At 40.9% G+C, this 25,894-nt stretch overlaps 1 protein-coding gene across 1 annotated transcript in view; it reads left to right on the top strand.

Moving 5' to 3' along the window:
* The window catches only part of EFHC2 (EF-hand domain containing 2), a 197,483-nt gene extending 172,482 nt beyond the window's left edge, over positions 1 to 25,001 (top strand). The window contains exons 14-15 of the mRNA XM_074391685.1: positions 7,948 to 8,053; positions 23,678 to 25,001. Of these exons, the coding sequence (XP_074247786.1) occupies positions 7,948 to 8,053; positions 23,678 to 23,779 (208 nt within the window). The 3' untranslated portion in view covers positions 23,780 to 25,001. The remainder of the gene's footprint in view (positions 1 to 7,947; positions 8,054 to 23,677) is intronic.
* The last annotated feature ends 893 nt before the right edge of the window (positions 25,002 to 25,894 follow it).

Raw genomic sequence — 25,894 nt, 5'->3', positions numbered from 1 at the left:
TACCCAGGCCTGCCCCCTGTCCCACTCCCAGAGGCGGGATTAAGGCTCTTGTGATTTCACCCAAAAATACCTGGCAGTGAGGCTGAAGGGCAAGGGCTGAGCCATGTGGCAGCTATTGTGGCAGAGTGGTGTACTGAAGAAGTTTTCAGAGAGAGGCCCCTTGTCTCTCTCTCTCTCTCTCTCTCTCTCTCTCTCTCTCTCTCTCTCTCTGTCTCTCCCTTTTTCCTCCTTTGTGTACTGTGTCACTCTCTCTCTTTCTTTCTGAGACCCACTGACCCACCCAGATGCTTTCTACCTTTTCAAATATAATGAGGTTCCTAGTTGAAGTGATTTTTCTTTTAAATCCCAAACCATGTGGACATGCAGAATATCAACTCTATGTACAGCCCTAAACTGGCAGCTGTGACCCACCTCACCAAAGAGATCTGTGCTAGAGTCAGAATTGGAATTTAGCGGCATGACTATTTAGAGATAACCAGAGTTACTTGTTGGCAACTTGACGCAGGGGCCCCAAGCTCCACTTCTTCTCAAGTGTCTGGCCTTGAAGACTTTTACCAGGTGTTTCAGGATGCACCCCTGAGTTTGCTAGGTAATGGACTGAAACCAAACACAACTGAGTCAGAAATGGATCTTCACTGTCTTCTCTCCCTTCTAGACCATTCCCCTAAATGATGAGGTGATCTTTGCAACAGAGGAGAAGCAGGCTCCTCTTCAGCAAAATACAGCTGCCACTGAGCCTTTTACCTCTACCAAGGGTGGAAATGGAGCAGCTCAGGATTATTCCCCATAGCAAGGAGATGGAGAGCTTCTGTGGTTTTCAAGCCATTCATCATTTTGGGGAGGGGGGAATATGAACATCAGTCAAATGTCACATCAGACTTGGTTCTAAGAACTCCCACCTAGCAAGGCATGAGGAAGCACAATCAAGGGGTCATATTATCTAGAAAGGAACCAGAGGAATTGCCTTCCCTCCCACTTCTTCCACAAACATGTCTCTGAGTTTGTGTCGTGGAGAAAATGGTGGATTCCCGAGTATCAGAGGGAAAGAAGAATTTATGGAGGTTTTAGGAAAACGCTTTAGCATTGTGAGCTAGGACTTGAAAATAAGAAGGCTGACTTTTTAACAAGCGTAGAAACACTTAAAAGCCAGAATTAGTGCTGCCCTTTAGGGCAGTCACCCTGGAAGGCTGTGTACTGATTCCAACAATGTGACCATAGAAAGTTCTTCTTTGGAATTGCCTTCAAAGCCTTTTGAAAAGAATTTCCTCCAGAGTGGCCAATCTTTGTCCTTTGACCATGGATCAGAGTTTTAACAAGAGCCAATGTTGTTTGGAGGGGAGTGAAGCAGGGGACTCAGGTGGAGAATTGGGAGCACAGTTTTTTATGGAAAGAGCAGCATGGCCATGACATAAGGAAATTTCTCTTCTATACCATTCATAGGCTTCTCCAGGTTATTTTGAAAGGATGCCTAGGATTTGGCAAATGATGCTTCTAGCCATGAGACAGAAGGAGGCCTCCATGATGGGTGACTTGGGGAGATAACCTTCAGGGACAACCATAGTCACTGACTGATTGATTTGTTGTCACTCCCATAATATTCAGACCTTTCTCTGTCTCTGAACTGCCTCCCCTGCCTCCTCTTCCTCCTCTGACCTATACTATTGTTAGGACTGGAGATCTTCCTTATGTCTTGATTCTTTGCTTGCAACCTCATCTAACAAGCGTGGTGGATTGTAGAGTACATGTTATAACAGCAGATGATGGCATGAAAAATCTCTCTACGTCAGTGGCCCGGGAGGCTACGGGCAGAATTTTGGAGCGGGGAGGAAGACTGAGAGACTCATTCCTCCTGAACATACTCCTGACTAGTAGTGCTTCTTTCTTTCCACATCTGACTTTTACATGTTTACTGCCTGGAAAATCATCTCTCAGAGTCTCTCATCTGCTTTTTACACTCCTTAAAATTTTAGTTGTATCAAACCAACATATGCTAATAGTCAAAAATCATCAAATCATTCTAAAAAGCTTATTTCAACAACAGCACCCTCTGGCCACATCCTTCTCTGTGCCCCCCCTCCCCCCGACCCATTCACCAGAAGCAGCCACGTTCAGCACTTCTCGCTGCTTCTGCTATTTGAAATAGCATGTACATACTGAGCACACTGCACATGATGTCATAATTGATCATTTCCAGATACTGCCTTCTAACCTCCTATTACAGTGATTGAAAATTTAGCTTAATATTGATTTCCATTGCTGTTTATTCTTTTGGAATGCTCTTAGGATCTTCTCTTTATTCCTGGTATTCTGGAAGTTCATGATGGGGAAGAGAGAGACAGAGAGAGAGAGACAGAATGTGTGTGTGTTTGTTTGTGTGACTGTGTGTGTAGCTATATATAGATTCGTTGTGCTTAGCATCCTATAGGCTCTTCTAGTTTGGAGTCACTGTACTTTGGTTCTGAGAAATGTTCTACTAATTATTTAATAATTTCCTCTCTATTATGAGAACTCCTATTGCTAAGATTTTAAGGCCAGGTGTGGTGGCTCACACCTGTAATCTCAGCACTTTGTGTGGTCGAGGCAGGAGGATCACTTGAGCTCAGGAGTACTCGACCAGCCTGGGTAACATAGTGAGACCCCATCTCTAAAAAAAAAAAAAAGAAAAGAAAAAAGTTAGCCAGGCATGGCGGTGCATGGCTGTAGTCTCAACTACTCAGGAGGCTGAGGCTGGAGGATCACTTCAGCCCAGGAGATTGAGGCTGCAGTAAGCTGTAATCACGCCACTGCACTCCAGCCTGGGAAACAGGGCAAGACCCTGTCTCAAAGATAAATAAATAATTAATACAAGATTTTAGATCTCTTGAATTTGGATATTTTCTCTCCCAGATTTTCTTTTTCATTATGATGTATTGACTAAGGGATTTCCCCAAGTTTATATTCCAGCCCTGCTACTGCATCTTTTTACTACTATCATATTAACATTTCAAATTCCAAAAGCATGTTTTTCATCCAGATATTTTTTTCTTGTAGTCGTCTGTTCTTTTTTTCAGGAATATAATATATGCTCATATATCACATCTTTCCCTCTGTTCCCTGAATCGCCTTTGGTTCCTTTTTCTTGTCTGTTGCTGTTTTGGCTTCTGTCTTTAATGTTGGATGCTTCAGTCAGGGGAAGGGGTTTGTTGATTAGTGGATTCCACTGCCCAGTCAACTCCTGAGCCTTCATTTTGTTAGAGATTCCGCAGAAGCTAGAATCTGGACATTTCTCTGGAACCATTCAGAGTATGGGGAGAAGAATCCTATCTTCTCCTGCTAAGGTAGGAGGGAGGGTGGGATGGGGGAAAGGGAGAGTTTAAGCATGGTCACTGGTATTCTTGCAATAGAAAAGGGGAAGGAAGGCTCCTGACAGCTTCTTGTCCTCTGCACTCCATTACACCTCCTCTCTCCAAACCGGACCTTCTTGCATTGCATTTCTCTGGAGAACAAACCTCTGCTCTCTACAGGGAGGAGCACAGTGTGGAGGAAGATATTTGGTGGTTTAGTTGCTCTTGCTTTCTTCAGGCTTTCCCACAATTCTTGTTTTCAGTGCCACACCATATTCCTGCCTTTATTGGCACCTGGAGTCTGCAGTCACTCAGTCTCTGACGAATTTTGTGGGCCAAATTGACTGGACTCTGAGTGTCTTCCCCCCACTGACATGAACATTTCGGGTTCAGCTTCTCTTCCTCAGCTCTGCCAAGTTAGTTACCAATCCTCTGTTTACTTTTCATCTTGAAAAAAGTTTGAAGTCTCTTCTCTACCATTGTCTTTTTCCCAATTCTCTTTGTCATTGTGGGTTGTAACCTATTTTTATTCTTTTTTGGTCATTTTGTTAGGATTTGGGGGAAAAGGGAGAGAAATATTTGCGATTGATTCATCGTGATTTACTGCAACTCTGTCTACTTCCCAAGAGCAAAGAATTCTTCCAAGAAACATGAGCTAGTTTTATTCCTTTTAATTGAAATAGTCTTTGTTCTTTTCTCCCTTGTGCCTCTTAGGGGGATTCCCACATACACTAAGATCTTCTAAGACAGAACTGAAAAGAAAAACGGAGTATTTTACCACATTACCGCAACTCTTCCTTTAGGCCTGGCTCTGGGATTTTGGAAAGATAAACTCATTCAAACATTTTTTCTCAAAAAACATTTAGACATTATTTCTGAGTTGTGTATACTTTTACTCAGCGGATCTTCCTGAATATCATTTGATTCCTAAATATCCTTCTCAAATGTCCCCCTAAATGGATATATGGTCTGTGTTTTGAGTCTGACATATCATGAACCAGGCAGGAAGGAAGACTGGGTGTTACGAGGTAGCAGGTAAATATTAGAGTTAGTGGCAACAAAGTCTAAAAATAGGGCTTCCTGTAGTGACTTCCAGAAATTTTCCAGTAAGTTCCAGTGCCATCATCTAGGGCAAATGGAAATTCAGGCATAGGGATTCAGATAAGAGGAACTTCAGGAGGACCTTTCTAAGAAAGCAGCATTTGAAACGGGACTTTCCAGACAAAGGGACCAGAAGTGCAAATGCCTTGCGTTTCTGCCAGTAAACTTGGCATGATCAGGGAACCAGAAGAAGGCTAGTATACCTGACACAATGTAAACAGAGAGAGCATTTTCAGGTGAGGAGATGTAGTCAGAGAGGCCATCAGCAGCCAGATTAACCCTGATAAAGAGTTCAGCTTGTGTTTTAAGTGGATTGGGAAGCCACTGGAGGATTGCAAGCAAGAAAGTGATTGATCTGATCTGTCTTTTAGAAAGAGCACTGTGGTAGACGATGGTCTGCAGCAAGGTAAGAGTAGAAGTAGCAAGACCAAGGCAGGAAGTTATTGCTATAATCCAGGTGAGAGACGATAGTGGCTTGGAATTAGGGAGTAGTAAAAGGGATGGAGAGAAATATATGCTATGGTGGTAGAACCCACAGGACTGCTTAGTGGATTGTATACGAGGAGTGAAGTCTGATGTGATTCTAGATTTATTTGGTAGTCTTTGACTGGTTCCCAGATTACTGGGATATTACACTTCTGAAACCCCTAGGATCGAATAAGTGACTCTTATAATTGATTAATAGGAATTTACTGACCAATTCTGTACTGTAAGAACAGATAGAGAAACTTATTTTATTGATGATCTCATCAAGTCTCCCAGTTTTATGGCTTTAAATACCTTCTGTATGGCTTATGACTCCCACATTTTTTTCTTCAAATGGACTACTTCCTTGAGCTTCAGATTCATAGCCCCAGTTGCTCACTTTCCATCCCAATGTGGCATATCCAAAACTGAGCTCATGAGCTTTCCAACCTGCAGCCCCTGCAGTCTTTCTCTTCTTCAGTTAGGGCAGCTCCATTGCTCCAGTTATTCAAGCAGAGGTGTCGGACTTATCCTGAATTCTCTCTCTCTCCCTCTCTCTCCCTTACACGCTCTATATAGTCTTTTAGGAATCCTACATTCAAAATATATTCAGAATTGGCCACTCCTCACTGACTTCCAGTGCCATTGCCCTCGTCTAAGCTGCCATTATCTCTCATCTGGATCCCCACAAGGGACTTCTAACTGTCCTTGCCACTTCTGCCTTGTCCCGTGTATTCTACTCTGAATATATCAGTCAGAGCGATCTTTTAAAAATATCGTCTTTTTAGTCTGTTTGGATTGCTATAACAACACCATCAACAAGGCGGCTTATAAACCACAGAAGTTCATTGTTCAGAGCTCTCATGGCTGGGATGTCCAAGACCAGGATGCCAACAGACTGGGGTCTGATGAGGGCCCACTTCCTGGTTCACAGATGATGCCTTGTCTCTGAATCCTTACATGGCAGAGTGGGGGCAAGAGTGCTTTCTGGGGTCTCTTTAATTAATATAAGGGCACTAATCTCATTTATGAGGGCAGAACCCTTACTTTCTAATCACCTTCCCTAAAGCCCTGCCTCCTAATATCATCACATTGATGAGGTCTCAATATATGAATTTTGAGGGGACACAAACATTCAGAATGTTGGAGGTCTCATAACCTTTCTGTATAATATGCTCCAGTGGCTCTTAGTTTTCCTCAGCATAAAAGCCAAAGGTCCTACAATGCGCTCATTCTTTGACCTTAGCTCCTACTCGGAATATTAGGAAATACTTTCTTTCAAGGCTCTGTGCTAAAAAAAAAAAGTTTATTATGAGACATCTTTAATTGAGTTTTCATTCTTCCCCCAAAACATACACAAATAAAGGAAATAATGGCCCTACATTTTGGCTATAAATATTTCCACAAACAGAGCATGTCCTTTAAAGGAGTTGAAATGACTAGTGAGCCACAATTTAAAGGATAAACAGTGGGTAGGGGGCAGCACATTGGAATTGTATCTTAGAATCCTTGGCCAAAGAAAATGTACACAAACGAATTACAGAATTCCCCTTTTGCCTCTTCTGGTCACATTGTTTATTCCATTTTATTTAGATTGATGAGGCTATGTGACTTCAGCTTATAACATTTAATTATTATGCTAATTTTTATTAGTTTATAAATATAAGCTATTAATTTTTTAATACTTTGAGAAGAAAAGAGAAAAATTTTCGACTGATTTTGAGTAATTTTAAGGGCAGGAGCCTGGAATAGGGTGCCTGGAACAATGTCTAGTGACCACTTTGTACTTTCCTTCAAAAATTGATGTTACAAGATAATTAGCCTTAAAAACTGGCAAAATGTGATCCCATAATTAGGAAATAGTGGTCAAAGGGATTCATTATTTTTGACCTGTATTTTTATGGTACAGGTCAAATAATCATTTGTTAATTTTTTTTTTTCAAAATGAAAATGGGTTGAAGTTTTTCCGATTCTAACCTTAAAACAATTCAGATGATACAGAAAAGTCTAAAGAAAAAGTAAAAATCAGAATCTCTCTTCCCAGAGATATCTTATTCTTAGTACGTAAGTCTATTGCTACCATACTTTTTTCTGTTTTTTTTTAATGTAAATATAAACCTAAAGTGGGATCATAACTCTTCATGCTGTTTTACAGCCTCCTTTCTTTTTTTTTTTCTTTTTTTTTTTTTTTTTTTTGAGACAAGTCTCGCTCTGTCACCCAGGCTGGAGTGCAGTGGCATGATCTCAGCTCACTGCCACCTCTGCCTCCCTGGTTCAAGTGATTCGCCTGCCTCAGCCTCCCGAGTAGCTGGGATTACAGGCATGCACCACCACGCCCAGCTAATTTTTGTATTTTTAGTAGAGACGGGGTTTCACCATGTTGATCAGGCTGGTCTCAAACTCCTGACCTTGTGATCCGCCTGCCTTGGCTTCCCAAAGTGCTGGGCTTACAGGCGTGAGTTACCGTGCCCAGCCTTACAGCCTCCTATCTACTCAACAGTGTATCAATAACATATTTATATAATAGCAAATACGGATCTAAACAACTCCTTTTAATGGCCACATAATAAATAATAATGATGCCTTGTATTTTTTTCAAAAAATATACTGCTAGACAAATGAATCTAGCTTACCTTAAAGATTTAGAAGGTATGCAATTTAAGAAATATAAGGACATTCTATTTTGGTGACATATAATATCAACCATTAAACTAAAAGGACCTTTAAATATTTTTAACAAAATATCGCTATAATCTTAGTTACTGAGTAAGCAAATTTGTTTCTGTGGCAACTACTAAAAGTATTTATTGAACACCTACTAAGTGCCAGCACTGACCTTGTTGCTGGGGATATTTTGATGAACTAGATAGGGAAGATCCCCACTCAGAAAATTTACATTCTGGAGGGTAAAAAAGCAATAAGAAATTGTAAGAAATAAGAAAAATATCAGACATTGAAGCATACATGGTATTATATTTTCATGGTAAAGTTGAGGCTGACATTTTGGTCTTGAATTCTGCAGATTGAGTCAAATTATATATTATAATTGTATTTTCAGGTTTGAAAACAGTGAAAAACAAATAGATTATAAATCATTTTTCTCTACCCTGGACTGGAGAAAGAATCCAGTGCCTGAACTGCATGCACAAGAATACCTTAAACAGGTAAAATTAATGCCTATTTTTAAAACTATCTATGGTTACTTCGTTGCATGTTAAATATCTTTAAATTATTTTTCATTATGAAATATTAACATCAGTGCTTTTGGAAAGAATGCTTATGTGTTTCTGGGTATTTGTGTTAAAGGCTAATTTACTTTCCATGCTGAGCAAACATCTGCTCTTTAAGAGCATGACTTTTCTTATGCAGCTGATTTTTTTTTTAACCTCAGTCGCATCCAATTATATGGAAAATAGGATAATAGGTTACAGTTATAAATAGATATAAACACTGTTATCAAGGGATTCTGGTAACATCATCATAAGCCACAAGAGCAAATCCCAAATGGTGCCTATGTCAAGAATCCCTAGGGTATCTGTGGCTGTGTACACAGGTTTGCCGTGGGTGAAACAATTGAGTTTGGGGATGTACATTTCACAGTGGAGCCAAATTTAAAATCAAAATTCCACAGAAAAATGCTTGGTTAGGGAAAACAAAGTTCATGTGATCAGATGGTGCTCTCAACATTGTGGAATTGTCTGAATTCTCTAGGATCTCTTTGGACCAATTGTCTTTAAGAAGTGGGTGGGTGGGTGGTGGTTTGTTTGTATTTTAACATGCTCCAGAAATTGATTTTCTTGGGAAAGTCCCTTGATAAAGCAAATGTCATGTGGTTGATACTCCCAGAAAGGAGGCATTTATTTCTCCCGGTCTCTGCTGACCAGTTCATTCTGGCTAGAGCTAGTCTAGTGCCCCAGGGAGTTCCCTCAGGCATGCAGCTACTCCAAGGGCGACCGTAGAACTTCCACATGGTTGGGGGAAAGCAGTGGCCTTTGGAGTCAAACAGAGCTGGGGTTGAATTTTGGCTCTGCCACCTTCTGAGCTGAATGACTGTGGATCAGTAAAGTTACTTACCTTCTTCATTTATGAATGTAATCAGTAAAGTTACTTACCTTGTTCATTTATGAATGAAAATTGACATTGCTACCTTTGAGGGGTCCACTACTGATGGGGGAATTGATACGCTCATGATTTGGAGTGTGATGTGATACAGCCTGCATGGGATTCTATGGAATGACGAAGTAGCTGCTTCTAAACAGACTGGGGCGAACAGGAAGTATTTTCAGGGGAGATGACACTTGAAATTTCAATGATGAGTAGTAAGAGTTAGCAAGGTAGGAAGGTGACGTGGTCTGGAAAAGGCATTTCCAGAATTCTCAGGACATGGGAGAGCATGGTACTTTTACAGAACCAGGAGGAACTGGTGTGACCAGAATGGAGGCATATGGGGAAGAGTTGAAAAGGATGAAGCTGGAGATACCTGCAAGGGTGACATTTGAATATTGTCCTGTGAGGTCTGGAGACCACTGACTAAATCAGGGAAGACAGCAACATGATCAAGAGTGCCCTTTACAGAAAACTTGCTTTGGCTGGTTGGTGGGTGGACTGGAGGTGGGGATGGAGACAGGCAGACCCACTGGAAGGCTTTTTTTTTTTTTTTTTTTTTTTTCTGAAAATGGAGTCTCACTCTATTGCCCAGGCTAGAGTGCAGTGGTGAGATCTCAACTCACCACAACCTCCACCTCCCAGGTTCAAGAGTTTCTCCTACCTCAGCCTCCCGAGTAGCTGGGATTACAGGTGTGTGCCACCACACTCGGCTAAGTTTTGTATTTTTAGTAGAGTAGAGACAGGGTTTCACCATGTTGGCCAGGCTGGTCTCAAATTCCCGGCCTCAAGTGATCCGCCTGCGTTGGCCTCCCAAAGTGCGGAGATTACAGACGTGAGCCACCACACCTGGCCATGGAGGCTCCTGATGTCCTGTTGTCCCCATAAATAACAGCGAACACTTAAAGCGTTTACTAGGTGCCAACTACTGTTCTAAGATCTCAAAATCACTTAGCTTATTTAATCCTCTTAGCAATCATAGGCGCCTTTATTATTCCCAGTTTAGAGGTGAGGAAGTTAGAGAAACAGCAATATAAAGCAGAGTCAGAATTTTAACTCGGGTCTCTTTTGCTTCAAAGAATAAAAAAGAAAACTGTCCTTTAAATAGAATTATTTTTGAAGATCCTGGATTGGATTAACTCAAATCTAAAATACTGTCACAAAAACAAACCAATACTGTCATTTGCCCTGATAGCCCTTTAATTATTATCCATGTGAATATTTAATTTTTACATGCAAATAAAAACATGATAGATGGGATTTATATTCTTCTACCTTTTCATTGAATATTTTAGTACTCTGTATTGGATGCGTCCCCCGCAGTGTCCCTTTAGGACTGCTCTCCAGAGCCCTCTACCGTGCTCTGAGCCTGCCCAGGCCAATCCTTGGCAGCTGACCTTTGTAGGCCACATCAGTGTGTCCCCTGGCCCTCTGGCCTCCAGTTGTGTTGGCCAGCGGGATGCACCAGCAGGAGACTAGAGGGTGAGAGGAGAGAGAAATCTTCTTCCTCCCTGCCAGTCACAGCAGATCGACGGCCTCCTCCTTCCAAAGTCTACAGCACTTGTCTAGAGGCTCTTTCCATATGGCTGCCCACTCCAGGTTCTGATAACCACCCTCATGTGCCCCTTCAGCCCCATGTGGTAGTAATGGCTCCCTGCTGTTATAAACCCAGGGGACTATCCTCTGTTGGTTTTTCTAAGCACTTTGCACAACTTTGTAACTAGTCACTCTATTAAACTCTTCCCAATTTCCAGTTTGCGCATGTCCTCCATTGCCCATGAGACCCTGAATATACAGGACATACTTATTTTTGCTATAAGCTTCTGTAGTTCTTTTCCTTACTTTCTAATTCTCTCTTTCCTCTTCCATTCCACTCAATCCACCACCAAAATGTTTACCTCTGCGTTGGGGGTCTCATTGTTTCATCGTGCCTTGTCTGAAAATAAGATCATACCACATGCATTTATCGGCAGTGTGCTTTTCTTTCTTAAACATGGGAAATTCTCCTAGTTTAATGTGTATAGCATTCTTAATAGCTGTAGTGTGAATATATAATAATTTATTAATCTGTTTTTTATTGACAGGCATTCAGGTTTGTTTTGTTTTGTTTTTACATATTTTGCCTCTGAAAACGTAGTATTTTATTACTTTAATTTTTATTTCCTTATGACTATTGAGTTTGAATGAAAGCCAATCATCTTTTTATACTACAACCTACAGTAAGAAAGCTATTTTTTTCATAACAACACAGCATGCACATATATAATGGAAGAAAAGTTTCACAGAATAATACTGTTCTGAATACATGTGGTGCAGTATGACATACTCATTTCTTTTTTCATTTCTCTCTTCCTTTCTTTTCTTTTCCTTTTTCTCATTCCCCACCACCTCTTTTTTTTCTCTTTTGAATGTTGTTCATGACCCACTAAATTGATTTCATTACCTACAAAAAGAGCACCATCCGTGCTAGAAGAGTAGCCACTGCATGGGAAGGCCAAAGATCCACTCTGCCTTTAATCACTCCTCCCCAGTTTTATCACTTATCAACTCTGTCAACTGGGACAGGTATTGAGCCCTGGACCTCAGATACTTTTGAGACACAATGTAGAACAGAAAGTCTGCAATCACAGAGACCCTAGTTCAAATCCTTAGATCTATGATCAACTAACTGGGTGACTTTTAATGAATTACTCAACCTTTCAAGTTTTTCCATCTCAAAAATGGAGATAAGAATAATTCTTCCATTAGGGTTGTGAGGATTAAGGAAGTCAATATACATGAGTCACTTATCACAATACCTGTCCCAGAATAAGGACTTAAGTGTTAGATGCTATTATTTTTTGTAAAATGGAGATGTCTTACTTTCCTCAATTCAGGGGACTGGGCAGTCCCTTTTGAGGTTAAGATGGATGATTCTATGGCAAGAGAATGGTTCTAGGTTAGGAATGTTACATCAGAAACAGCTTGTGCTTCAGCACTAGGTTCTTCTAATTGCAATTCATTTATGGTGAGAACTTTACTTATAGGGTCTCATCAATTCTGCTGATAAAGCCTAGAAATGTTTCAGTCTGCAGGAGACATTTGAGACATATGGAAAGGACTATTCTTTTTTTTTTTTTTTTTTTTTTTTTTTGAGACAAAGTCTTACTCTGTCACCAGGCTGGAGTGCAGTTGTGCGATCTCGGCTCACTGCAACCTCCACCTCCCAGGTTCAAGTGATTCTCCTGCCTCAGCCTCCCAGGTAGCTGGGACTACAGGCACGTGTCACCATAGCCAGCTAACTTTTGTATTTTTTGTAGAGACAGGGTTTCATCATGTAGGCCAGAATGGTCTCAATCTCTTGATCTCATGATTCACCCACGTCAGACTCCCAAGATGCTGGGATTACAGGTGTGAGTCACCACACCCGGCAGAAAGGACTATTCTTTTTCAGCCAATTAAAAAAAAAATTAAATAGACATAAAATGCTACCTGATCAGTTTCACCAATGAGAACTTAACTAGATTCCAAAGAGTTCAAAGCACTCTGGTACTGATAAGCTTGTTATTATTTCATAAAGAAGACATAAAATAGCTTGGGAATGTTATCAATCAGTCTATAATCTCATGTGAAAATATTAGCATGACTGGGTTGAGCACAATGTTGAATAGTTTATACAGTAGAATACAGTAGCAAAAAGCATAATATCTACTGACTCATGTAAGTGTGCTCAAATGTTATTAATAATGTTGAATAATGCCCTGAAACACTGCTGGGTCAGAGTTTGTCACAGGTTAGGTTCCCCAGGAAGCAGATGGAGTCTAATGTGCAGGATGTTTATCTGGGAGTGTCCTTGGGATCAACTCCCATGGAAGATAGGGGAAAGAAATAAGAGTGGGCAGAGGGAAAAGTTGAACTGCGATGCAAGCCCAAAGATAGCTTTGGCTGACTCATGGGGAGTTCTGGAGTTAGCACATCTTTTCAGAGTTGTCCTGAGTTGGGCCAGAATGGCCTGGCCTTTGTCCCAGTGGGTTGGTTCAAGAAAAGATATGACTTTGTGCAGAGTGGCTCTCTGCAGCCAAGACGTTTGTAGCTGAGGAAATCCATGAAGGGGACTCCCAGCAGCTGGGCCACCAAGCTCCTCCTCAAGGGGATTCTGGATGGTACATCACAGCTTGGCAACCAACTACTGTTGAAATCCCTGTTGACTATTCTTGGTATCAACTGAGAGCCTGGCAGTGTGACAGCCTCCTCCTGGTTATTGTCTGATCTTCCATTCATGGTAGGGATCTGATAGGAGAGTCGTTATGCCATAAGAGACGATGGTGGAATCAGACCAGATGTGTAAGTCCTGGGGATGCAACTGGGTAAGAAAACCTCTCAGTTATGACTTTGGGGATTGCCAACATTTTGGGAGTTTTCCATAGCCAGTCACATGTAAGGCTTCAGGGTAATATCCATCAGGTTGTGAAAGCACCCCAGCCCTGAGTGTGAAGTGATGAGAGTAGACGTCTTTTGAGAGAAAGGAATGGCAGGCTGAGCTCCTATGTGGAAGCGTGGCCCAGATACAGGCCCCAGGGTTGGGAAGCTGCACCCTTCCTCCAGTATATGAGCTGGACAGGCTGGCTCAGACTAAAGTTTCAGAGATGTTATGGACAGCTCTGTAGAAGTTACCAGCACAGGCCATCACCTGGAACCTGGATATTTTTACTCCTGTGCTGAATATGGTCATCAGCAGGATCTCTTTTCCAGACTGGGAATCTTACTGAGAAGTGAAAAAAAATTATTGGCTGATGAAAGCTGAGTAGGCCTCAGTACTAGATTCAGCTCTAATTCTGTCTGCATCAGCGTGAATGGGTAGGTTGAATGTATGGGTGGAACTTTGGGACACCTTCCCAGTCTAGTGTGACTAACCACCATGAGGTGAGAAGGGAGAGGCCAGAAACCAGGAAGGAGACCACAGGCTTCAGCCAACCACAGGCTGAGTAGGGGTCTGGTTCACAAAACTCAAGATTGGAAGGAAGTTCTAGCAAGGCATCCCTCCAAAACAGTGAGCATAGTGATGGGGAATCTAGAAGTTAGCACCGTTCAGCAATCAGAGGGAGCCACTCAGCAGGCTCAGGCCAAGCTTTCATCCTGTCAAGGGGACAGAGCTGGTTAAGTCCCCATACCCGGGAGGTTACAGCAGAAAACATGCAGCATACTCAAAGAGATCCTGGAGATGGATTTGATAAAGGGACTGTTGACAGGGTGGGTAGGGTTAAGGGAACCAAGCAGGGGAGTGGAGCACTCAGGGACTGGCAGGAACGGGAGAAGCAGGGAAGGATTGGTGTTATTGGAGCCCAGCAGAGGAGCTGCAACTATAGCCACAGGTAGAGGAGTGTAGCCATTATAGCCACTCCCAAACCATGGCCTGGCAGGGAGGGAACAGAGTGAAGGGGAGTGAAATCTATACTCTGACCTCTTGCTTCTCCTGTTTTCTGATCTCCTGATGCTGATTCACATTGGCTGAACCCACCCAGAAGCCAGAGAGCAAGGAGGCTTGAGGAGTGATGCAGTCCACAGAGCTGATCTCCCAGGGCAGAAAGCAGAGTGAAAAGGGCAAAGAATGGATCTTGAGGGGCAAATGGAGACGGATCCAGCACACTCTGTTACCAGAATGAAGCCCTGAGCTCAGAACAAGCCCCACAGTCAGGATATAAAGCCAGGTCTATAGTAACTGCTTCTGGGGCTTGGTCTGCTAGATTTGAGGACCAGTCCCCTGGACTCACAGGTGGCTCCCCTACATGTGCTAGTTAGGTGGCCTCAGCTAGTAAGAATAGGGGTCAACAAACAAGGAGAATTTAAAGAGTACTATAGTATAGCTAGTTTAGCTTTGATTAGTCCTACTGCCCTTTGGTGACAGGTTTTTCCTACATGGTTGGATGTAAGCTGTCATCCATCATGACTGTTGGCTATGGCCTGTAGCCAATGGCCTGTAGCCAGTGGCCTGTAGCCTGGATTCTCATTGGGCTCCCTTGGTTATCCCTCTGCCTAGCCCCTCAGTAGCCCATGGTGAGCCGTGGGGCTGTAATTTAACTCTCACTCCATTATGTGACTATCTGTGTCTCAGCATGTTGCCCTGGTGCTGTCATGGCCTGGAGACCCCATTTCCATTCTATTGTGTTTACCCACAGATGGTAGCTGTAAAACTGGCAGAATAGGTCCCACTGTTTAGAGCCTGTCTGGTTAATCTCAGAAGTCACGTTTTAAAAAATAACACTAAATCGGTTCTCATATAAACTTTATAACTTACACTGTGTGACTGGCGTCTTATCTTTTGACATTTCTGAGAAAAATTGGATGTGGCTTCATTTTATGAACATCGTAACTACAGACCCATTAGCAGTCAGCTCTAAAGCACTGTCTTTCACAATAGCATGATATAAGACCTTGGCAGCAGGAAGTAGGGGGTAGTTGGGTACACCTTGGGATACATCTTTGGACACCCACCTTGTTGAGAATCTCCTTTTGGTATTTAGAGCGTGGAATAATCTGTGACATTTTGTTTTCCCAACAATCTTGCAAGAATAACTGTTATTCCCAATTTATACATAGGAAGCTGAGACTCAGAGATATTCCTAATGTTAAGGATTAAATAGTCAGGGGCTAGTGCCAATTTTTTAAATAAGTAAAGTTATTTCTAATATTTGTGGTTGAATATAACAGTTGAAATAAAAGGTTGTGAACCATTCCTCTTAGAATTAAAAAATAACTGGCAAATGCATACTGATGATGTAACACAGAGCAATAACCTAGCAGAAAATGATATTCCTGGAATCCACTTTCATCTACAGCATCGGGTGATGTCCACTGGAATTGTACACATAAGCCTATCATTGAAGCTCAAAAGTCCACATCTCCCTGAAAATTTTACTTGCCCTGCATTGCACTTCCAAGGAAAGGTTTCCTGTTTGGAAATTACACCTGTCTTTTAGCTACAACTCACACACAGATGACAACTTTCTTGAAGCTTTGTCTAGGGAAAGGGGAAGCAATCATGAAATATTGGCATTGCTGTAAAGACAGAAATGTATAGAAATCTAAGCTGATCTCCTGGCTTTATATATGAGCTTTTCTTCATGTTATCAGAATGCTCTTGATTATCTCACGTAATATTCGCAAAATCCTCTTCTCCAAGTTTATTTCAATTTGATTTGCTTAAATGTAATTGCTTTTATGATTTTTGTCAAACTAATTAGATTACTTCTAAAGTCTTGTTAACCTTATTCGAAGGGAAAAAAACTCTAAGAAAACCACAATTTTAATACTGTACACACTACTGGCCTTTTAAATCAATCAAGGTATTTCTCATAGAAATATCCTTTTCCTAGTGAGTGGAGGGTAGTAACATGGTGAAATCACTAACATGACTCTATCTGCCTTGCATTTGGGAGGAATAAAAATAACCTTGTTTCAGTGAAGCATGGAATTTAATTGGCTCCCGATCTTTTCCCCTCATGCATCTGGTGGCCAGTATTACAGTAGAAAATTTTAAACTAGAAGGAGACATAATCCAATTAAATTTCCTTTTAAAAATGTCAAAGCAAATAAATCTAGGGCCCATTAGCTCACACACAGCTTTGCTATTCTCACTGGGCAGCTGCTGTTTACTGGGTTTTCATCCAGTGCCATCTTTGCTTCCCATTTCAAGGGTATGCGATTTTACAGATCGGCAGCTACGTTTTTTCACCACTGATGAACGAGTAATTTATTGCCAACTTGTTTGACATCTTAAGTGCCTCGAGTGACAGCCAGCTTGGAAGATATCATAGGGCCTTCTTGGAGACAATGATTCCCAGACATTTTAGAATCATGATTTTTGTATCTTTGAATTTCACTCTGCATTTCATGGTTCTTCCTTCTTCCAGAAAACACTATGTGGCATGTATTGTTTATGCTCCAGATTACATCAAATTTTGGTCTGAGATGTGGGTGCTGTCTTTTGAGTTATCTGAAAGTCACTTGGAGGCTCTGGATCCATCCAGTTTGTCAGGAAGGTGCTTTGTTTCAAGCTGTGCTGTGACTTTCTTAGACATATTCTTAATTTTGATCAATGCAAAATTCCATAGAATCTACATCTGACTTCCTCTAGAAGCAGACTTGGAGACAAAGATCTAAGTGTAAATCATTTTATGGGAAGGAGTGAAAACACTAGAAAGGGAGTGGGAGAGTGAGAAAGGAAAGGGAAGGAGTTACTAAAGGCATATTAGCAAACCAGTTACAAATGTAGATGATGTAGATGATTGAGGGTTTTGTTTTGAGTTAGAGTCTCACTCTGTCACCCAGGCTGGAGTATAGTGGCATGATCATGGCTCACTGCAGCCTTTAACTCCTTGGCTCAAGCAATCCTCCTACCTCAGCCTCCCAAGCAGCTGGGACTACAGGCCCATGCCACCACACCCTGCTATTTTTTTTCTTTTGTAGAGACGGGATCTTACTATGTTGACCAGTCTGGTTCAGAAGTCCTGTCTTTAAGTGATCCTCTGCCTCAGCCACCCCAAATGGTAGAATTGCAGGTGTGAGCCCCCACACCTGACGTAATGATTAGAGCTTAATGCCAACCGGGAAACACTGACACTTTACAGTCATCCCATCCAAAGTGTGAGGGAGCTGTGGTATTCGCCCATCAACTCCCTTCAGTCATTGTTTGAGGGCTGCTCTCGAAGTGGAGGAAAGAAAATAATTCCCTGGCACTTGTGGCTTGCCACAGGGACAGCCAAAGCAATCCTCAGAGGCTAAAGAGAAGCCCAAGGGCAAAGGAACGCAAGTGCTGGCAGTTGGAAGTCAGGCTGGTATGCTCCAGAGTGGAAAGGGTGAGGGGATTAAAAGGGGTGGTGGCAGAGCCCACTACACATAGACAGTTAAGATTCCAAATTCCAAACCTGCACTGTCCGGGAATCTGTTTTACAGAGATACAAGCAGGCTTGTCCTCATCTGGAATGGGTGGGATCAACTTCTGTGGATGACTCCTCCTGTTGTAAAAAGTACCATGCAGTTATTTCCACTTAAAACTGATATGCACTGCTGGGAAAGCCATATGATATGAGTTTTCTTTGCACTGTATATTAGGATTAGTAAAAAGTCAATGAGGCTGGGCACGGTGTGGATCATGCCTGTAATCCCAGCGTTTTGGGAGACTGAGACAGGTGATTCACAATGTCAGGAGTTCAAGACCAGCCTGGCCAAAATGGTGAAACCTCATCTCTACTAAAAAAAAAAAAAAAATACAAAAATTAGCCAGGTGTGGTGGTGGGCATCTGTAATCCCAGCTACTCAGGAGGCTGAGGCAGAGAATTGCTTGAACCTGGGAGGTGGAGGTTGCAGTGAGCTGGGATGGTGCCACTACACTCCAGCCTAGGCAACAGAGCGAGATGCCATCTCAAAACAAACAAACTAACTAACTAAAAAACTCAATGAAGACAGTATTTTAACTCACTTCCTAGATTTTCATAAAGATTCTATAATATTTGGAACACTTTCAGATTTATTAGAAAGTACAATTAGGCAGTGGTAATATGTGGATTTCTTATGTTGCCTAAAATGTCTTCATTTTACCAAAGGGCTGGCCATGAGATTCCTTAAGTAGATCCAATTATAGACAAAATTATGAAGAAGGTACCTTTCCCTCTACTTTATTGATGCATCATCCTATCCCCTGAGCCTTGGAAACTTCCCCTGTTTCCTAACCTTCCTTTGGTCCCAATTTTGATTCCATTAGTCCATTTTAAGCCAATAGCTGTGAAAATCTCCCTAAAATTGGTGGTTGGCAATAGATGGACCCACAGCACTGCTAATGTGCCTGTGGCATTTATGAAATATTTGGACAGAAAGTCACTCCCACCTGGAACCTAAGGAAGAGTGACAAAAGGAAAAATAATCAAGGGAAGTGGTATTGATTCAAAAGAAAGAGCACAATGGGGCTGGAGTAGTCAGGAGAGCTTTGTGAGAGCCATGGGGTTTAAAGTGGTCAGGATTTAAAGGAATGGATTACCATTATCTTTCCATCTTAAATTATTCTTAATTCCAAATCTCGTGGGTATTTACTTGAGTTTCATTGTGCCCAAGTTGCTAACAAATCTGATCTAATCTCCAAATTCTTGAGTTGTCATGATTGCACGGTAAGTTCTATTATTTTCTTTATTGTCAGCATTTAAATCACAATTCCTTGCTCAAAATATACAAAAACAAAACCGCTTTTGCTACCTAATAAGCTAGGAGGCAGGATCTTCTATTAGTGACCTGTTTCATAAGATCCATTCCCCAAATAATTTCATCATTTTATATGAGTGAGTTACGTAATTTATTATTTCTGTATTGAAAACTTTTATTTAAAAAATCTATTAGAGAATGGTGACTTTGAAGTCATAGATTTGTACTATTCCTCTATAATGAGATTAAATTTACAAACATCACTTAAGAGCAAATATTGCTGTAAGTTTTGTAATACAATTTTGGGGGACATGTTAAATAGTGGAGTTGAATGACTATTGATCTTAGCCTTCACTGATTAAAATTAATGTGTGTGTGTGTGTGTGTGTGTGTGTGTGTGTAACAGTTTACTACTTTTTGGTATAAGGAAGGACAATTTACCAAGTTCCATGTGGTATGAGTTGTACAAAACACCCCTTAGGAGTTGGTTCAGGCATCAGCCATCTAAATGGTCATTTCCCTCTTCATTTTGCCCTTTGGTGGTTTGGGCTTAACTTCTGAGAGGCAGCATCCTTGAGAGAGAAGAATAGTGTCACTTCAAGAACTGCAGTGTTTTCTAGACTTTTCTTGTTGGAAATGTGAGGATCAAATGTAGCTACGTAGGATGAAAACTAGCTGCTTCTGAATAGATCTACTCCCCTTCTCGGCTTTGGAGGGTAGCCCCACAGATGAGCACAGCTCTGCTGCTCCACTGCCCAGATTATTAGAGTCCAGGCTTCTCCACTGACTGGAGGTTTGACTTGAGATAATCTATTTAATCCTTCTGTCTCAGTTTCCTTTTCTGCAAATAGATTATGATCATAATACTTACTTCTTCAGGGTTTTCTGTGATGATTAAATAACCTGATACATGTAAAACACTTAAAAGAGTACCAGCCATGTAGTAAATATCCAATAAATGTATTGTTATTCTTATTACTACTAGGTAATTACAGGATTCCTATCTATAACCCTGCAAAAATCTGCAACTAGTTTATCATCATCATCATAAATCATCTCTTAAATTAAGGTTTTACAGCTGAATTAGAGATGCTGGTGCTTAGTTCTCTTCTGATTCTATGGCAGTGTTATCAATTGTCATAGTTTTACGTTTCACTCATATTCCAGTGACTTCTGTATCTTTGCACAGTTCTGGACTCTGACTCTGTGCTCTATAGAACCATATTTACAGATGTTTACCAGAGGCCGGGCACCATGGCTCATGCCTGTAATCCTAGCACTTTGGGAGGCAAAGGTGGGTGGATCATCTGAGGTCAGGAGTTTAAGACCAGCCTGGCCAACATGGTGAAACCCTATCTCTACTAAAAATAGAAAATTAGCCAGGTGTGGTGGTACATGTCTATAATCCCAACTACTCGGGAGGCTGAGGCAAGAGAATCACTTGAACCTGGGAGGCGGAGGTTTCAGTGAGCCAAGATCATGCTACTGGACTCCAGCCTGGGAAACAAGAGTGAAACTTTGTCTCAGAAAACAAAAAACAAAACAAAACAAAAAAAAAATCACAAAAAACAGATGTTTAACAGAATCTTTACCTTGATGTCCCATGGACAACTGAAAGAAAAAATGCACACAACCGAAGTTAGAATTTCCCTCTGAGCCTTGTTTTCCTACTAAAAATATTTGTGAACTCTTCGTGCTTTCCTTATGATATTACACTAGGTTGTATATTGTCCCCTCCAAAAGTCATGTCTACCCCAAACCTCAGAATGTGACCTTATTTCTAAATAGTCTTTGCAGATGTAATTAATTAAAATGAAGTTATACTGGATCAGAGTGGACCCTAAATGCTGTGATTGGTGACTTTATAAGAAAGCCCCGTGAAGACATTGAGATACACACAGAGAACACCATGTGAAGTTAGAGACAGAAGCTGGAGTGGTGTGCCTACAAGCCAATGAACAAGTGCCAGCAATCACCAGAAGCTAAGAAAGAGGCATGCAATAAATTCCCACTTGGAGCCTCCAGAAAGATCCAAGACTGCCAACACCTTGATTTTGGACTCCTGGCCTCTTGAACTGTGAAAGAATAAGTTTCTGTTGCTTTAAGCCACTTACTTTGTGGTACTTCGTTACGGCAGCCCTAGAAAACTAATAACAGACACTGTCAACTATTACTAAATTTAGAATTCTTAGAACCATCCTTACCTATATTAGTTTCCTAGCAATGCCCACAAACTGAGTTGCTTAAAACAATAGAAATTTATTCTTCCACAGTTCTGGAGGGTAGCAGTCCAAAATCTAGGTGTCAGCAGGGCCACGTGGTCTCTCAAACCTGTGTGGGAATCCTTCCCTGCCGCTTCCTAGACTCTGATGGTTTGCTGGCAGTCTTTGGTGTTCCTTGGTTTTCAGCTGCAAAACTCTAATCTCTGCCTCTTTGGTCACCTGGTGTTCCCCCAGTGTGTCTCTGTCTTCACCTGGCTGTCTTTTTATAGGGAGGCCAGTCATATTGGATTAGAGGCTCACCCTACTCCAGTATGACCTCATCTTCCTCATCTTAATTTACCTAATTACATCTGCAAAAACCCTATTTCCAAACAAGGTCACATGCTGAGGTACAAGGGGTTAGGACTTCACATACCTCTTTTGGGGGGGACACAATTCAACCTATAGCACTACACCTTTCTTTTGTCACCATTTCAAATTGATCCCCTTCTAGCTGTTTCACGTTCTCCTGCAGCAGCTTCTCTCAGAGGTAGCTCCTGTTCGCCATGCCTGCTTCAGCTGCCCTGGTTATGGCACAGCCTCTTTTCGTGGTATTATTGCACTCACCTCCAGATTGATTTTCTTACTTCATTTCATTCTCTGTACATCCAGCAAGTTAGCTCATCGGTTTCTAATCAGATTGCTGTCGTTTCCCTGGCCAAGACCTACCAGTGACTTCCCCTACCCACGGCCTCAAGTATAAACTAGCACAGAAGGTCGGAAGTTTGGCCCCAGCTTCTCCTTCTAACCATCTCTCTTACCACTTTGTACCAGGTACCACAAACCACATTGCTCTACTCACCCTTTCTTTAAAATAGATTTTAGATCTCTAGGCCTTTGCTTATGCTTTTCCCTATGCCTGGAACATCCTTCACGACCCTTAACCCTCTGCTGAACTGCTTTGCATCCCATAAGGTCCAACTGAAACACCACTTAATGAGCTGGCTTCCAAAATTCTATCACATCAAATTATTGAGCCTTTACCTATGTGTCTGACACCTTGTGATTCTGGATACTAATATTAATATACATATATACAACAATTAACCTTGACAGTCATATTTCAATCTTGACAGTAGAAATATAAGCAACTGTATGTATGGACTTTGCCTCCTGTTGATATTCATTAACTATTGCAGCATACGCAAAGAGTTTGTGTGTGTATATACACACATATTTATGTATTACATATTATAGAAAATGTGCATCTGTGTGTGTATGTGTATACACACATAAAGTGGCTTATCTGCAGAATCATACTGTGAGTGATCCAGCATTCTTTTCATTGTTTCCTGAAGAAACAGTAACCAAGCAACATATAGTTAACAGTTTGTATTTTAAAAATTGGGTTCTTTAGGTGTTAGTTCATGCCTGTAATCCCAGCACTTTGGGAGACTGAGGTGGACGGATAACTAGAAGCCAGGAGTTCAAGACCAGACCAGTCTGGCCAGTATGGCAAAACCCATCTCTCCTAAGAATACAAAAATTAGCCAGATGTGGTGCCATGTGCCTGTAATCCCAGCTACTTGGGAGGCTGAGGCACGAGAATCACTTGAACCCAGGAGGTGGAGGTTGCAGTGAGCTGAGGTCGTGCCACTGCAGTCCAGCTTGGTGCCTGGTGATGGAGTGAGATGCTGTCTCAAAAAAAAGAAAGTATGGGAGGAGCTATCACTGTAATAATACCGAATAACAACTCCTTATATTTCAGTGGTTCACAAGACACATTTCTTTTTCTTGTCTGTGGGCATGTAGGTCAGTCAAGCATGGGTGGATTCAGCTGAGCTTGGCTCTTAGTCTGCAAGTCCAGCCTGGTCTGATCTACCTTGGTGATTCTAAGAACAGCAGCATCCTGGGCCACGTTCTTCTTATGGTGATGGCAGAGGCATGGAAGGCCAAGCCGAATGATGCCAGCACGCTGGAGCCTCTGTTCATGATACGTCTGCTAACAGTACATAGGTCAAAGCTAGTCATGTGGCCCACCCTGTATCAAAGGAACAGGAAAATACACTCTTCTTACTCCACGGGAGGTTCTATAGAGTCATATGACAAAGAGTGTGGGTGCATAATTCTTACACAAGCAGGCAATGAAAAATCAAGAACAAGTATCCAGTCTACCACAAAGTCCTTATGAACCTAAAGTAGATGGTACAAATTTTCACTTTGAATATAAACTGGTGTTGAATTTGCAAAACTGTACTTTGAAATGTGGCTCTAATCGTATCCATTTTTGTTTTTGTTTTTTTTTTTTCCTAGAGATGTGAAGATGTTTGGCTTGGGATGCCATCACCTATTCCTGCGAAAAACATTGACTACTTTACCTTTTTGAAGGATACGGTTGGCTTAGAGGAGGAATAACCATGCCAGTTTTGGTCAATTCTTTTTGATTTACTTCTCTAATTTTGCCACATTTACTTTAGTAGATACAATTTCATTAAAAACAAAAAAGAAACAAGGTTTATATTGAATGGAAATCCATAAACCACAGTTAATCTTATTTTGTCATGTTAGCTTTTCAGAACATCATATTGTATTGCTGACGTACTAGTACTATTTAAAATGCCATTTTGAAGCATGTTGAGTATTTTTATTATATGTATGATTTATTAATACCAAAAATCTTCTGATAATTTTTCATCAAACATAATTTGATTCATTACTATATGAACAGAAAATGAATTTTGATGGTTATACATGACAATATAAAATCAGATTATATCACAGCAATAAGTTGTGATTCTATTAAACATTTTTGAAATCTTTTTGACGTTTATTATTTATATAATTAAGTTTTCTAGCAACTCACCTCATCAAAATAATGCTTAAACCTTTCTAGAGTAAATATGTTTATCTTTTGAACTTAGTAAAGCTATGGAAAGAAAAAGAACCTCCCCTCGACACGCACACATACTTGGGAAAGAAATGGGAACATATGCAGTATTTATATTTTTAATACCCTTTTTTCTATCTAAAGTCATCTTGTTAGCTTAGGAATATATGCATGTGTATATAATTATAGTATGACCAAAATTTATTATGTCTAAAATATTTAGGAATGTGAATGCTGAAGATTTTGAGATTTTTTTTTTTTTTGGTTTGTTTTATACACACATCCCACCCATCCCACCCTAGAGGTTTAAATATTCAGAAACTACAACATTTCCCCCACTGTATTTTTCTAGTTCTATTTTTATTTTTCTTCAATGGAACTCTTGTCATATACTGTACATTTGATTAAAATCCATAGCAATGTACTTCTGGGAATTCAGTGTAGAAGTCTTTCCCAGTCTATCAGTTGATCAGTGTTGGGTGCTATGTATCATCAATTCATTTCCCTGGTTTTCTCGGAGACAATGGAGCCCTCTCAAGAAGGACCTGCACCATTTATCTTTCAGGGACTACTTTGAGAAGAAAAGGAGCTGATGACATCTCAAGGGACCCTTCGGACTCATTATTCTTTCAGTCCACATTTGCAGCAGTGTCTTGCTGGCTTCTTGGCACTCAAATGTACCAATTTGCTCTTGGCAACAGTGGTCCTTTCATTTTTTAAAAATTGAAGTTAATCAATAAACTATTTCTATATAGAAACCTACGATAATTCCACATGTGCTATTGTTAGAATAGACGCTTCTCCCCACCCCCACCCTTTCAGGACTTAACACTAAACTAGTATCCGCAATTTATATACTAAAACTATCTACCATAAAACCTAAATTTGACTACTTGATTTTTGTCCCAGGTTTTTTTTAAGGCAACTGACAGTGCCAAGCCATTTTGTCACTTTAAGATTTTTCATTCCCCAGAGAGCAAGCTTTTAGAAGGATGACACTTTCCTGGAACTTTTCAAGCTGACACATTCGTCACTTACCTATTCAACTCTTCAGTCAGTTGTCTTTCCTTCAAGAGTTTAAATATGTAGATAATTTAGCCCTTGTAGAGGCTCATAATATAGTTCATTTGAGAAGTGGGGGAGAAAAAGAAAGGAAGCAAACCAGTGACAATGCTCTTGAGCTTGTGAGGTGACACTGCTCATTCTATTGCATAGATGTGTGTTACTGCCCTGGTTGTTTCTGGATCAAGCCCACAATTAGCAATGAAATGGCCATTATAGGATTCATGCCGATAAACATGATACATTGCAGCCATACAGACACTTTAAATAATTATTCTTTTTATAACTAAACCATATACTGAACAAGATTTATAATTTAGAGATAATATCCCCATTAGCAAAGTTTATGACCCAATAAACAGCTCCCACTAGTTAATAAATGCCAAAGCCATAAAAGCAAAGACTATTAATGTAATAGAATTTCTGTACCTCCCTCTTTTGCTGGTGGTCTCAAGACACTGAAGGGAAATGCTATCTTAGGAAAAACATTTATTCTCATTATGTAAATATCAGTGAATTGTCTTACAATCCATCTGGAAGTCTCCCAGCCCCCCTTGGTCCCAGGTGGTCCCAAAATGCTG

The sequence above is a fragment of the Saimiri boliviensis genome, chromosome X (genome assembly GCF_048565385.1).
Source record: "Saimiri boliviensis isolate mSaiBol1 chromosome X, mSaiBol1.pri, whole genome shotgun sequence".
Lineage (NCBI taxonomy): Eukaryota > Metazoa > Chordata > Mammalia > Primates > Cebidae > Saimiri > Saimiri boliviensis.
This window is presented reverse-complemented; position numbering and strand designations above follow the sequence as displayed.